Source organism: Chiroxiphia lanceolata, chromosome 1, assembly GCF_009829145.1.
Source record: "Chiroxiphia lanceolata isolate bChiLan1 chromosome 1, bChiLan1.pri, whole genome shotgun sequence".
NCBI lineage: Eukaryota > Metazoa > Chordata > Aves > Passeriformes > Pipridae > Chiroxiphia > Chiroxiphia lanceolata.
This window is the reverse complement of record NC_045637.1, coordinates 73921231-73934831: the sequence shown is the minus strand read 5'-3', so window position 1 is coordinate 73934831 and position 13601 is coordinate 73921231. Positions and strand designations below refer to the sequence as shown.

Sequence of the window (13601 nt, the reverse complement as noted above, 5' to 3'; positions counted from 1 at the left end):
AATAGCTTTTATGAATTTGACTTTAAATTGATAACTCATAGCAAAACTGAAAAGTCTTGTTTCACCTTTGGAGTTTCAGCTAGATTTTGCTGTTTGGGTGAAATAAATATAATTATTCTGTTAATTAGTGACATAATTCTTCTGTAGCATAACTCACAACAGAATTTCACTAATAAGCTCTTACTTTTACAGTGGACATGGGTTTGTTGATTGTCCTTTTTTTTTTTTAACAGGCACTGTTTTTGTATTCATGTTCCCTTACAAAAGGGTCACAAAGTTGTAGCTTTATCTCATAAAGGCTAACACATGATGCCACTGTGACACATGAGATACGGTTTCAGAGTGTTTGCTGAAAAAAAAAAGAACTCTAACAGCCATTTACTCTCCCTGACCTTATTCCCTCAAGCAAGAACATGCTGAATGCAACAAAGACAGGATAAAATAATTTATATTTTGGAGAGATAGAGAGGAATCAGATTTCAGAGAGATTTTTTTAGCAAGGTCTTTCTTAGCAAGTCCTCTCTTCTTGTTCTCTAGCCTAGGCTTGCCTTGCCTTCCTGACCCCTGCTCACTTGCTCCAAACCTGGTAATGGTCTCAATCACCTGCTTGCTGTACCTTGAAGCTTTATTGTGTCTTGCTGAGGCAGCTTGACAAGTGGAAGGAAATTGAGTATTCGAATCTCAGTTTTCCCTGTAGTCTTCTGGCACTGCATTACCTCTGTGTACTGAAATGTCTCTGGCCTTCATGCTATGGGGAGCTACTCCTTTCCTCTTCTTTCAGAAAACTAAGGGTCTCACTCGTCCTACCAGTATGGAGCTGAGGTAATTCCATTCTCAACTGCTTACCCTGTTTCTCTTACAGAGACTGATGTTTCTAGAGTGGGTCTGGCTTTACTTGTGTGCAGGTCTGCTGGGGAGCCAGTGGCATTCTCAGCTGTACTTATTTGCACACAGCAGTATAAATTTGAATGTTAGTACACTGGTAACCTGAGCTGCACTTTTTCAGTTTAGTAGATTTGTGTGCGGTTCTACAAAACTGTTCCTCAAAGACAGTAACTCTGGTTGCAAAGGTAGAGGGAGCCCAGGGAGCCATGACTTCCATCTCAAAGAGTGAAAATTCCTGTATGTGTGCAGCAGCACTTCCCATGGCTCGTGCAACCATTTGGAAGAGGAACATAGCAGCCAAGGACTTAACCCATATCCTTGTCTGTCCTTCCAGCCCCTTTTGCAATTTCTGCCCTTTGGCTTGGCTGGACTCTCAGGATTGGTTTTCTATTCTTTTTTTTTTTTTTTTTTTAAAGCCCTGTTTTTTATCATAGTATATTTGGGGTTTTGATTTTAGTGGTTATTTATCAGTATTATGATTTTGTCTGAATTTCTGCTACTTTATAAAATGGTTTTCTATCCATTTCTGTCTCAGTCACAGTGCTTAATACTGTAAAAAAATGTAGCCTCTTTGCATCTCTCAGAACTGAGAGCTCTTCCTGATTGGGACTGTGTGTGTAGGTATGTATTTTTTCTGTGAAGATTATGGATAATCTGTGTCCATGTGGGACATGAGGGAATTAATGGAGATTTTAGATACATTGGCTGATAAACTGATAAACTTAATTGCATTTAGCTTTCGCTTTTTGTTCTCTCTTTTTTTTTTTTCAGTGAGATTCTTCGTGACTTACCTCTGAATTTCTTCATCTTCATGTCCTACCTAATTTCTTAACTTTTTAGAACTTCACGATTGATTTTTTTCATATGAAATGAATGACTGAAAATTTAAGGTTGCAAAATCAAGTATAAAAAAGTTAAGAAACACTTATTTTAGGCTTACCTGTGTAGCCTTATATATATAAATATAAGTAGATAAATAGGTATGTATAATGTATATGTGCGTGTATATTGTTTTTCCTTCTTCAGAATCCTGGTAGGTTTTATGTACAGCATCTGCAGTAACAGCTGATGTCAGCTGTAATCATAGTTATCTAATATGCGACCGCATATTAGATAACTTTCCCCTTTCCCCTACAGTGTTCAGATCCTGATTTGAGAACCTATCCAATACAGATGTAATCAACAGTGAATTTAGCTACAAGTACTGCAGAATATGTGCAACTGGCATTGCATGCCTGAAATTGCCCAGATGTACACAGGCTGTCATAAAAAATGCAGAAGTTAGTTTTCTGACACCCAAGTGATTCTACTTCACAGTTCCATCTGTTTTTTTCCAAAGTATATGATGCTACAGCTTCTGCACAGTGCTTTTAATGGTTGTCTGCAATGGCTGAACACGTTTTGACACAGAATAACATTTTTCTCCTGAGCCCATTCCTTAGGAATGGATAGCCCACTTGTGCTAAAATTTTAATATTTAAATGAGGAACAAATCATCCTGAAACAGGCACTAGACATGAATTTGTTCTACTCAGATATTTGCAAAAGGAAAAATATGCTCATGAGTGAAGAAAGGAGTTTAGAATGGATCTTGTCAACCTGAGCTGCAACTGGTGATACCAGTATCAAAAATTACACTTCTACAGCACCCTTGAGAGTGGATCGGTTTTTACTCTGTATTCTAGATGGTCATGACCGTGTGCTCACCTTTGGTCTTTTTGTTGAATGCTTCACATCTGTAGTCTTCAAAATGATGGTTCCACAGCCTGTTGTGCCTTACATACCTAGCCCTCTTCACCTTTCACATAAGTTCCGGACCACTGCTTTGTGACTACATTAAAAAAAAAAAACAAACTTCAATCAGCATCCTGAGAATTGTAAAACTCTAGAGGATGAGGTTTTTTGTACAACTGGACCTTTTTTCGAGAGCCATTTGTATTGTTATACCAATTTTAAGTATTCTGTGTGTCTATTTAAAAAAAGTAAAATTAAAAAAAAAATCATGCTCTGTTTCCAGAACACTGTGTTCATGTAGACAAACTGTTGTGTGTCCAGTTAGTGACATGAATGCAAAAATAACTACTACTAATTAAAATATTTAAGGATTTGATGTGCAACTATTTATGTGTTTAAGTTTGAAAGTAGGAACAAGTTTGTATTCTGAATACCAGTAATGCTCCTTGCTGATTTTCAGCAACTCACTCACTTGTCTGCCCTGCTTAATGTAGCACTAAATTGGTCTGAGAAAGGCGGGTGAAAAAAAAAAGTTCAATGTATGTCAAGCATTTTTTCTTTTTCATCCCTCATTTCTCAACCTTTTTATTGTGAAAATGGTGAAACATCAAATTGATTTGTTTTTCTCATTGTTTTTCACTTGATCGTATCCTTTTGCAGAGAAAATAACTAAATAAGTAGCTAGCTAAATAAACCCTAGTTCTCAGCTGCTTCTTATGCATGGAAAATAAATTTGACTTCACTTGAGTATGTACCACTGAATTGCAATTGTACTGTGGTGTTTTCTGCTTTACCTAAGGAGGAAAAACGTATCTGGCTTACAAATCAAACCAAAATATGGATACTTCGTTCAAGTGTGTATTGAGTGGCTGCTCTATATATTTTACAGGCCTGTGTTATAAATTACATGGCATGGTGGTGAAAGTCTCCTATGTTTCCTTAGAGGACCATATGGAGACAACTTGCAGCCCCACCATATCTGCAAATTTAATGGTACCTGACGTACTACATCTAGAACATTTATAGTAACAGTTGTATTTCTTGATTGATTTTAGAAATTGCCCCTTGGTTACATGTGTTCAAAGCAGAAGATGCTGTGGACTTCTCACAGTTAACATTTGACCCAGGACAAAAAGAACTTATTGCTGGAGCAAGGTGAGAAATCTATTTTCTTTCATGTTGCATCAGACTGGGTTTTACTCTTTGTTGATAAGTAATATTCAGCCATATTCCAGTATCAGCTTGCTCTCATGTGACTCCCTTGCCTTCTAGACCCACTAAACTGAATGTTATATATGTTTATTTCTCTTTTTCCTGACCAAAGTTAAAAGATAGATTGCCTGGTGTCAAAGTTCATAGTAGCTTACACTATTCTCATTTTTAAGAGGACTGTCCTGGAGTACACAAACTTTGGATGCATACAGTAGGACAGGCAGATACTGTATGACAATGTGACTAAAGTTACCACTGCATGGAACTTATGATGATCCCAAATTTGGCTACACAATATGGCTCTTTGTTCTTGAATGATTCTAATAATTATTCACTACAATGCCAGAAGTGATCTGTTAAAGACTGCAGAATTAGTGGTAAAGTGTTAATTATACTTTTTACATGGTAGGAGAGTACTTTGCAAGCTGTGATCAACAGTGACACTGTCTTAGATGTTAACATTGAAGCGGTGACAGTCCTTGAGAACCACTTTTTTGTCTTAGCACATGAAGTATAGTAAAACATTTTGGTTGGCAAAAAAAATTAATCATCTAAACTTATTATGCAAACCTGTCTTCTGCATATATTTTACCCTTGAATTAACAAAGCTCTAGTCACTGTTGAAAAAAACGCCAATTTTCTCTGCTCTCTTTTTCTATTCTCCATACTGTTAATCTTGGCTCCAAATCTCAGCAAAAAAATGTTTGTTTAAACTTGTGCTTTTGAATCGCTATGGGATAAGCTTTGGATGATTTTGTTGAATAAGCAGTGACTACAAAAAAATGCCAGCTGTCAATTCTGCTTTTTGGAAAAGATCTAATACAGTTAAAAGATTAATTTGATTTCTGTATAAGTTAATGCTGTTTCTGAGCTTCATATCTCTTGTTCTAAAATTGCAAAATTAAAAATATTCAGTGTTTTCAAAATTACAACAGAAATCTTGTTTTCTAGAGTTCAGTATAGTTGGCTGTTATTTGTTAGTAGAATTTGTTAGATTTTTCTTTTCCTTATTCTGCATTTCCATTCTAAATTTTAACCTTTTCCATGGCACTGTTGTGTTTGGCCATGGAGACCTTACTTTGGAATGACTGCATTTGTCAGCGGGTTTCTCTAATTGTACGTTATTGATACTAATATCTCCTTTTCACTGCATACTTTTCTGTTCTTTAACTGTTGTGCCAGACTATATGGTTAAAGTTGTTATATGTCATGAAGTCCTAAATTCAGAGACTAGCAACCAATTGTCAGGATGCTGTAGTCCCAAAATTGCAGGTGTTGATCTTACTGATTATGCACCTTTTGCATGTAGTTCCCCCACACATAGAACGAATCCGTTCACTGTGAATATGATGTCAAGTTTTCTGCTTATTTGCAGGAATGGATTTTGCAACCTTTCATAGTGTCAACTGGCTGCACTGATATGTTGTGTTTTTTTTTTTTTAATGCACTGTTTTTACTTATCTTTCATCCAGGGCCATCTGAATCGAGCATTAATATTACCATAGTTGTGCTATGGCCTGTGGACAAAATTTTAGTGCAGTTTTCTTGTGTGTCTACCTCACTGGATTCACACTGGCTCTTTGAAGAGCCATTTGAAGAATTAATTTTCTGTCCTAAGCCACAAATATGCTCTCATAAAGACATTGAAGAGAATGCATTGTTAATTCCTCTCCCTGGTGAAGTATCTTTTGATATACATTTATTTCTCTAAAATATTCCAACTTTTTTTTCTGTTATCTTCTTGTACTAACACTGCAATAGTGAAAAATTATTAACCATGTGTAATGTGATTTCAGTAAGATCTGAACAATTAAAATTTCCTGTTCATTTGTGAAAATGATAATTTTAGCCCTCTAACATGGTTTTGTATTTGCTACCCAGTAGAGAAGGGAAAAGTGCAGTGTGGCACGTGACAAAGCTATGAATGAACTTAGATTACGCAATTTGCACTGCCAAGAGAAGTAGTCCCATTCTGATTTACTTGTCTGGCATCCCAACAAAACCAGAGGTATTGTGTTTGTGTGGCAAGCCTCTGGTACTGGAGGGGGCTACAGGGTTGGCATCTCTGAGAAGCAGCTAAAATCTTCAGCTAGAAGCTTCTCCCATGTCCAACAGAGCCAATGCCAGCCGGCTCCAAGATGGACCTACCACTGGCCAAGGCTGAGCCCATCAGCGATGATGATGCCTCTGTGATAACATATTTAAGAAGGAAGAAAAATTATTGTGCAGAAGTAATTGTGGCTGCAGAAGAGAGAAGAGGGAATATGTGAGAGGAATAGCCCTGCAGTCTCCTAGAACGCTTCCATCAACGCTGCCTCCGTACAATCCTAAACATCCACTGGTCAGATTATGTGACCAATACATCTGTTCTAGAACAAGCAGCAGTCACAAGTATTGAGGCCATGTTGATGAGAACACAACTGCGATGGGCAGGGCACGTCTCCAGGGTGAAGGACCACTGCCTCCCTAAGATCTTGCTTTATGGTGAACTTGCCACTGGCTGCTGCAAGAGAGGAGCCCCGAAGAAAAAACAAGGACTTCCTGAAACAACATCTCAGCCTTGTCCATATTGATCACCATAACTGGTCTACTCTGGCCTCCAATCGGGAGGCCTGGAGACACACCATCTATAACGCAGCTGTCTCCTTTGAGAACACACGCAGGATCACTCTCGAGGAGAAAAGGCAAAGCAGAAAGAACTGTGTCTCGCAGAATATACCATCTAAGGAGTCTTTCTGCTGTGCCTTTTGCAATCAGATATGTCTGTCTCGTATTGGCCTCATAAGCCACCAGCGTACCTGTAACAAATGTGGATAGTGCCTTCCCAAATCTTCATTCACGAAGCCTGGCCATGATGATGAACCCTGCAGACACCAACGTCAATGAAGATGGAGGGGAGGAGGTGCTTCAGCAGAGCAGAGCAGAGATTCCCCTGCAGCCTGTGGTGCAGACTGTGGTGAGATAGGCTGTCGCCCTGCAGCACATGAAGGTCTATGGGGAGCAGAGGTCCACCTGCAGCCCATGGAGGGCTCCATGACAGAGCAGGAGAATGCCCAAAGGAGGCTGTGACCCTGTGGGAAACCCGTGCCAGAGCAGTCTTTTGACAGGGCCTGTGGCTCTGTGGACAGAGGATCCCACATTGCCAGTTTGCTGGCAGGACTTATGATCCATGGAGAAACCAGAAGTCCATTCCTGAGGGACTACACCCCGTGGAAGGGATCCATGCAGTTCATGAAGGACTTCAGCCTGTGGAAAGGATCCACATTAGAGAAGTTCCTGGAGTCAGTCTCTTCTCCCAGACAACCAGCAGTAGGATGAGAGGACACAGTCTTAAGCTGTGCCAGGAGAGGTTTAGGGTAGACATTAGAAAGAAATTCTTACAGAAAGAGTGATCAGACATTGGAATGGGCTGCTCAGGGAGGTGGTGGAGTCACCATCCTTGGAAGTATTTAAGAAGAGACTGGATGTGGCACTTAGTCCCATGGTCTAGTTGACAGGGTGGTGTTGGGACTCAATGGTCTCAAAGGTCTTTTCCAACCTGGTTGATTCTGTGTGATTCTGTGATCCTATGATGCCTCAGAGGGTCTCCTGGAGTGACAGAGAACTTTTGATGTCGTTGCACAAGGTTCTTGAAAGACTTTAAACGGTAGTAGTGTGTATTATTCTGTTTATATTGCTTAAAAAAAATTAACTGAAACTAGTTAGAAGTGTAGGGAAGGACTGCTGGAAGGCAAATGAAGAGAGTTGGTGGAATTATAGTGCAGGATAACAAGGACTGAGCGTGTGTGCAGTACCTGCCCATAAATCTGTCAGCAGGTACATCTAAGGAAGGAAACAGCAGTATGAGCTATACAGTAATGTTGGCAGACAACCAAATCAGTTTAAGTTGGCCATGGTAATTTAGTCAAGAAACAATGACTTTTGTTACATTTTGTTGGGGCGAGCAAAATAAGAACAGAAATATTTTGAGATAGAGATCAAAAGGGACATTATTCCGTAATATTTTGCTATAGTAGGCAATAACTGGGAAGGTAATTACTAGTCCTATACTGTGAAGATTAGTCTTGCCTGTCCAGTTTGGGAAATAAAGGTGGTCTTCTGATGTCTGTGGCCATTCTGTAGTTGCTGTGCAAAAATAGATTGTTAACAATAGTATCTGCTCCTCTTTCCCCACCCCCAGCTTCCACGGGTCGTCTTTCAGTCCTTGTGAGACAGTTATTGCTGGTTGATAATTTTATTTTTTTATGCAAAACATCCAGTTCTCCTATAGGTCTCGAGTTGGTTAAATTGGAGTTTTGAAGCCTTGGTTCGGTTTCTTTACACCGTCTGCAGTAATCTATGAACGGTACCATTCCAACACTAGTACCTTCAAATTAATCATCCAATCCATGTTCCCATGAAACTGTACCTTTAAATTTGCCACAGGCATTGTTCTTAATATTGCATACGACCTGGATAAAAAAAATGAGTTGTACAGTGATCTGAAACCTTCTTGGGAATTCATTTGTTTTCTTAAAAAAACCTAACCCATATGGCAGGGCAAAATTTACTTTTATAATTAAGTGGCATCAATGAAGGATTACTCTCAGGGCATTAGCTCCTCAGTAAGCTCAAGGAAGTGAGAGACTGCTTATTTATCTTATCCTGATAAATCCTAATGAAATATTCAGATGAATATTTCTCTGTGTGTTACTTAGTGGACTAACTTAGCATGTAAACAAATATTATAATGATTTCTGTATTTTGAAATAACAGTAAGCATAGAGATTCATAGATTTCCCCAATAACAACCTTGCCTTCTTTTGCTGTGTGAAAGTGCTTTGTCATATGTTTCTTTGGAAAGGTCAATTGAAAGGGGAATAGACCAGATTAGAGGAAGGATACAACAGTGTCTGAATTTCTCAGGCAAATTGCGCATTGCCTTTTTTTCTCCTTCTTCCTTGGCAATGCACTTAACACATAGCAGCTCTAGTTTTTATAAATGAGAACGTGCTAAAAGTGTTCCAGCCATTTTGGTAAAAAGAGAATCAACTAGAAGCATGTCTCAAACCCAGTAGGTTAGGAAAAATGTTGAGATTCAAAGTAATAAGTTACAGTTTCCTTTCAATCTGTTCTTTTTTCCTTAATGGTTTTATTCAAACCATGCAAGAAGAATTATGTCTATTTTTAAAGGGAAAATGAAGTTATTCTCTTTTCCCAAGCCTCTTATGTTTGAAATTATGAAGTGGTAGCAGCCTAGCTTGAGTTCATTCTTGAGATGTGGTAATTTTTAAATTTTTTTAATTCAAGTTGAGCTAGTTCAGCTATGCTTTTAAATGATATAGTTACTATCAGAAATAGATCTCAAAGCTATTCAACTTTCTTTTTAATTGGCTAATATATATTTAGACATATATGACATTATTTTTTTTTATATAGAGCATCCTAATAATGGTGGCTCTCTCCTGTGTGTTCTCCTGCAAGTTAATTAAACTTGCTTTTTAGGATTATGACTTGCTTTGAGGTGGCTTATTGCCTCAGTCACTCCTTATCTCACTGATGAAGGACTGTAACAGTATGCCTGCTCACTTAATTAGATGCGTGTTTGGGAACGTTAATTTGAACCATTACCACTCCTTTCCATAATAACAGAAAAGCAAATTAAAGGATTCATTAAGAGTGGCTTAAGAATCTCTAATAAAGGAATAAATAACTGTACAGGTTTGTTTCTTGGTGTTGTCTGTTCCCAGCAGGAAAATATGAGATCTTCTTGTTAATGAGATGCTCTGAGGACTACATACTGGGAGAACATACAGGCACCAGAAAGTAATACTATATTCTTTGAACGTCCATCTGGGTTTCATTGCTCCTTTAACACTCAGTTCAGGGTAATCAGTGTCTGTCCTTCCACTGATTGAACTGGGCTAATCTAATCTAATCTAAAGTATGGTTTAATGTTAAATCTATGAGAAATTATCATCCTACCTCTGCAAAAGAGAAAGGTCTTTCTCCCCCTACTGCTTCTCTTTTCTATCTTGCTAAAAGGTACCTGAATATTTTTAAAAGCTCATGCATTTTACCTCTCCTGCTCATGCCTGGTTCCACTACGCAATTTTCTCCTCCTTTGCACCAACACTGGTAATAGTCTGGTTGCAGAGTAGCACTAGTCAGTTCATTAAGTCCACAAAAATCACTTGTTTTCTTGTGCTGATTTAATGTCTTGGCATTTTAATTAGAGTAGCTAACATGATACATCATCAGAGAAGCCCTGGAGTTGACTCAGGGTAAGATGAAAAGAGAAATGGCAGTGGTAAATGGAACTTCTTTGGCAGAGAACACTGCTATTTCAGTGTAAGCTGTCTTTAGAAATTATATCAAAAGAGTGGTATTCTGAAGGTACCTGTATTTAATTCAAGTCATGACTTAATATATACACACTTGATGTGTGTTGGAAGTAGTACATGTCCTGCCGCAGAATGTGGCAAGTTATATCTACTGCTGGTTCCATGTTTGACCACGTTCTTATTTCAGTTAGCTGCTCCTTTCTTTCTCAATGAGTGCTAGTCCAACACAGCATTTCTGCCCTACACTTCCAGCAGTTTGCTCCTTGCTGAACTTGGCTCTGTGTGTGTGCCTTTACAGCACTGAAATGCAGGGCAGGGAGCTACCAGCTGGCCAGGGGCTCACAGACATGATATACAAGTCCTGGAGAGGTATCACATGGAGCTGCAGTCGGTTCTGTGAAGGACTCTCAGCTGCCTCTGAAACGTTGTTGCCTTGCATTAGTTACTTACAGTGCCCTCATGGATTAATTAGAGTGACTGCACTCATATTGTGAGAGGGTTGATCGGATGCTAAGTAGGTGTGTAGGTCTCAGTCCTCATTCCAAGTGTGCAATCAGAAAATTTAGCAGTGCAATGATGCATACTGTGCACATGACCTTCACCTCTCAAGGTTTGATGGGAGCAAGATTGTGTTTTCTATAGAGATTTGTTAACATCATGTGCTTACCTTGGTATGAATCCTGCTTTTGTACGTCATGTACAGTGAGCTTTTACTAAAGGAAAGGGCTCTGTTGGAAATTAATGACTCTATCAGAGAACTATAGTGGCATCACAGGAGGGAAATTCAAGGCTAGCTTTGAAAATTTGGGCCATCAAGCTTAGATTCTCCTTCCTTTTAGCACCTTTAGCATTAATGTGATCACTTACATAATTTTTTGATAATTTTGTTGTTGCAGTTTATTTTCTTAAAGAAAAATTGAAAAGAATCCCAATGTTTGCTACTTTAGACTCTTAACTTTCTCCCCCAACCTTTCTCCCACAAAAAAACCCCAAACAATTCAAGAAAACCTTATGTGCTGAACTTGGTTGCTGTAGGAGAAGAGACCACAAAAAGTTTGAACTGTCTAAAATTTCTGGTCTTAAGCCCATTTCCATTTTTTTTGAGGAGATATAACAGCTGCATTTGAATTTAATTTCAAATAATCTTGAAAATAAACAGATTAATATATTGAACAATGAAATGGTAACAACACCGCATAGAATTTGCATGGCTCTTAATGTGAGTGGGTACTGTGTAGTATGCAATATTTTCCAGAATGTAAATCTGGGGGCATGTACTTTGACGTATGTGTGGTAGCAATAAAAAATATTACTGATTTGGTTAGCCAAAGTTATGAAGTACAGGATTAAGATTTTGGTTGAGGTGATATTTCAGGATAAAGTTGAATTCAAAGACAGCTTATTAAATAAATAGCTGAATAATCTCCCGGATTCATCTATACTAAAGCATAATATTCAGAAAAATCCTTCATCTGCATGCATTGGAGGCAGACAGGTGGCAAATATTCCAAGGCCATTGTCAGCTGGGGAACTTGAGTGCTGTGTGTGAGAAGCCAGGGCCAACAGGAGATGTTAATGCATGTTTGAGATGACATGGCATGATGGGACTTCAGGAAGAGGGTGACCTCCAGAGCTGCAGGGGCCACTGGTGCCTTTTTGCTTTTTCTGGATATGCCCAGGACAAGAAATACATAGAAATGATGCCTGGCTGTTGTTGAAAATCTGTGTGGGAGTCCTATGTTCTAGGATCTCCAGTCATTGCTGAGGTCGTATGAGGAGGCACAGGGAAGTGAATGTAGTAAGATTTGGTAATCCTGAGGAGCAAGCATCAGAGAAGGAAATCAGATTTTAGAATGGATTCATTTAATGGTTAATGGGATTCTTCCCTAATAGACTACGGTAGTGTTTTTCTTATTCTGTTTGACAAACTCATGTCTCACTGATCAGCCTGTGATCACCTGAGTCTTCCCTTTGCCCTTTTAAATGTTACTAAAACATGGTTCGTCTTCATTCCTCAACAACACCTGTAATTCTAGAAATTATTTAAAAAGAGTAATAAGAATAAAAAAAAAATCACTTCTCCATAATTTTTAAGTTGAATTATCATGACCTACTAGTCTGAAAATATTTAAATCTGTGGATATGCTGTTTTCACAACTTTAACATTTACCAGTAAGATGCTCATTTCATTATTCTGATTTGCTGAGGCTTTAATTTCCTGCAAAGTACAGACAAAATATTACTTTTGACTATTCTTCTTTTTATTATTGTAAATTGACCATTTTCATAAATGGTTCAACTAGACCACTTTGATTAGGTTTCTCTTATTCCAGTGTTTCATCACTGGATTTTTCAGGTATTTTTCCTATGGTTTCTTAATATGACCAAATGAATTTTCTACATCGTATTTTTTAATTTATTGATTATCTCCTTTTGTCCTATTCTTAATATTTTTAAATTTTATTTCCAATTGCTGATTTTACTACACTGCAGAATTAGAATTGGCTGCCACACAGAACTTCACCATCTTAATTGTGGAATTGTGACTTTTTGCTTAATGATTGATTCTTCCAGAGCTCATACTTTTCATTTTCAGTTGTAATATTTTTTCCTTCCAACAAATTAAATAAATTTTCTTCTTTCAGGTGAAATAGTTTCTTGAAAGAAGTGAAGAGAAAGGAATCTCTTACTGGTTTTTTTCAGGAGATTTGGCAGCATGTCTGGTCATACCTTGAGTTTCTGAGTTTGTTGCAACCCCTATTTATTGATTCAGACTTCCAATTGCAGATACATGTGGGGGCTTAGGATGGGTTTTAGAGGTTTTTATGCTATGTTATGGTATATATTTTACCATCTTTTTTTTTCAAAAGCTTCGTCCTGAATCCACATTTTCCTGAACTGTATGTGCCATCTTAATGTTCTTCTAATTCATGTCTGTGTTTAATGCACGTATTTATTATTGTTCCATTCAGCTTTTATAACTTACAATTTCACAGAGAAAAGGGTAAAATGCTGGATTTAACAACCATTGCTAACCTGATATACTTTTGAATCTTTATGGATTTTCAGTTGTTTTTTGACACAGACTTGTTTAGGAACGTAAAGAAGATTAGTTTTATACTTTTATCTGTAGTCACACTGCAATAATTAAAATATTTGTCATCAAGGAGGTGACTGGAGCATGCTTTTTGTGTGTTTTCATTCAGTTCCCACTGGTATCAGTGGAAGTCTTTGCCCTTGGATTTGAACAGGCTCATGACTAACAGGTTTTAGTAATCATAGTTGAGCTAGAAAAGTTGTTCAGTGCCATGAATGTAAAGCAAAATGCTTACTGCCTGCTGGATCTCTGAAGGAGTACAGGATACTGATTTTTCTCAGTGTTAGTTGTGTTTTCTTTTCATTAAGTGTCCTTCTGTTTGCAGATTTTGTAACATATTTGCTTTCCTC

The 13601-nt window shown here is 38.0% G+C and overlaps 1 protein-coding gene across 7 annotated transcripts in view; it reads left to right on the top strand.

The window, feature by feature from the left end:
* SEMA5A (semaphorin 5A) overlaps positions 1-13601 on the top strand; it is a 333475-nt gene that overhangs the window by 118501 nt on the left and 201373 nt on the right. For all 7 annotated transcript variants that reach the window (XM_032697771.1, XM_032697806.1, XM_032697781.1 and 4 more), the window contains one exon: positions 3675-3773. In XM_032697771.1, the coding sequence (XP_032553662.1) occupies positions 3675-3773 (99 nt within the window). The remainder of the gene's footprint in view (positions 1-3674; positions 3774-13601) is intronic.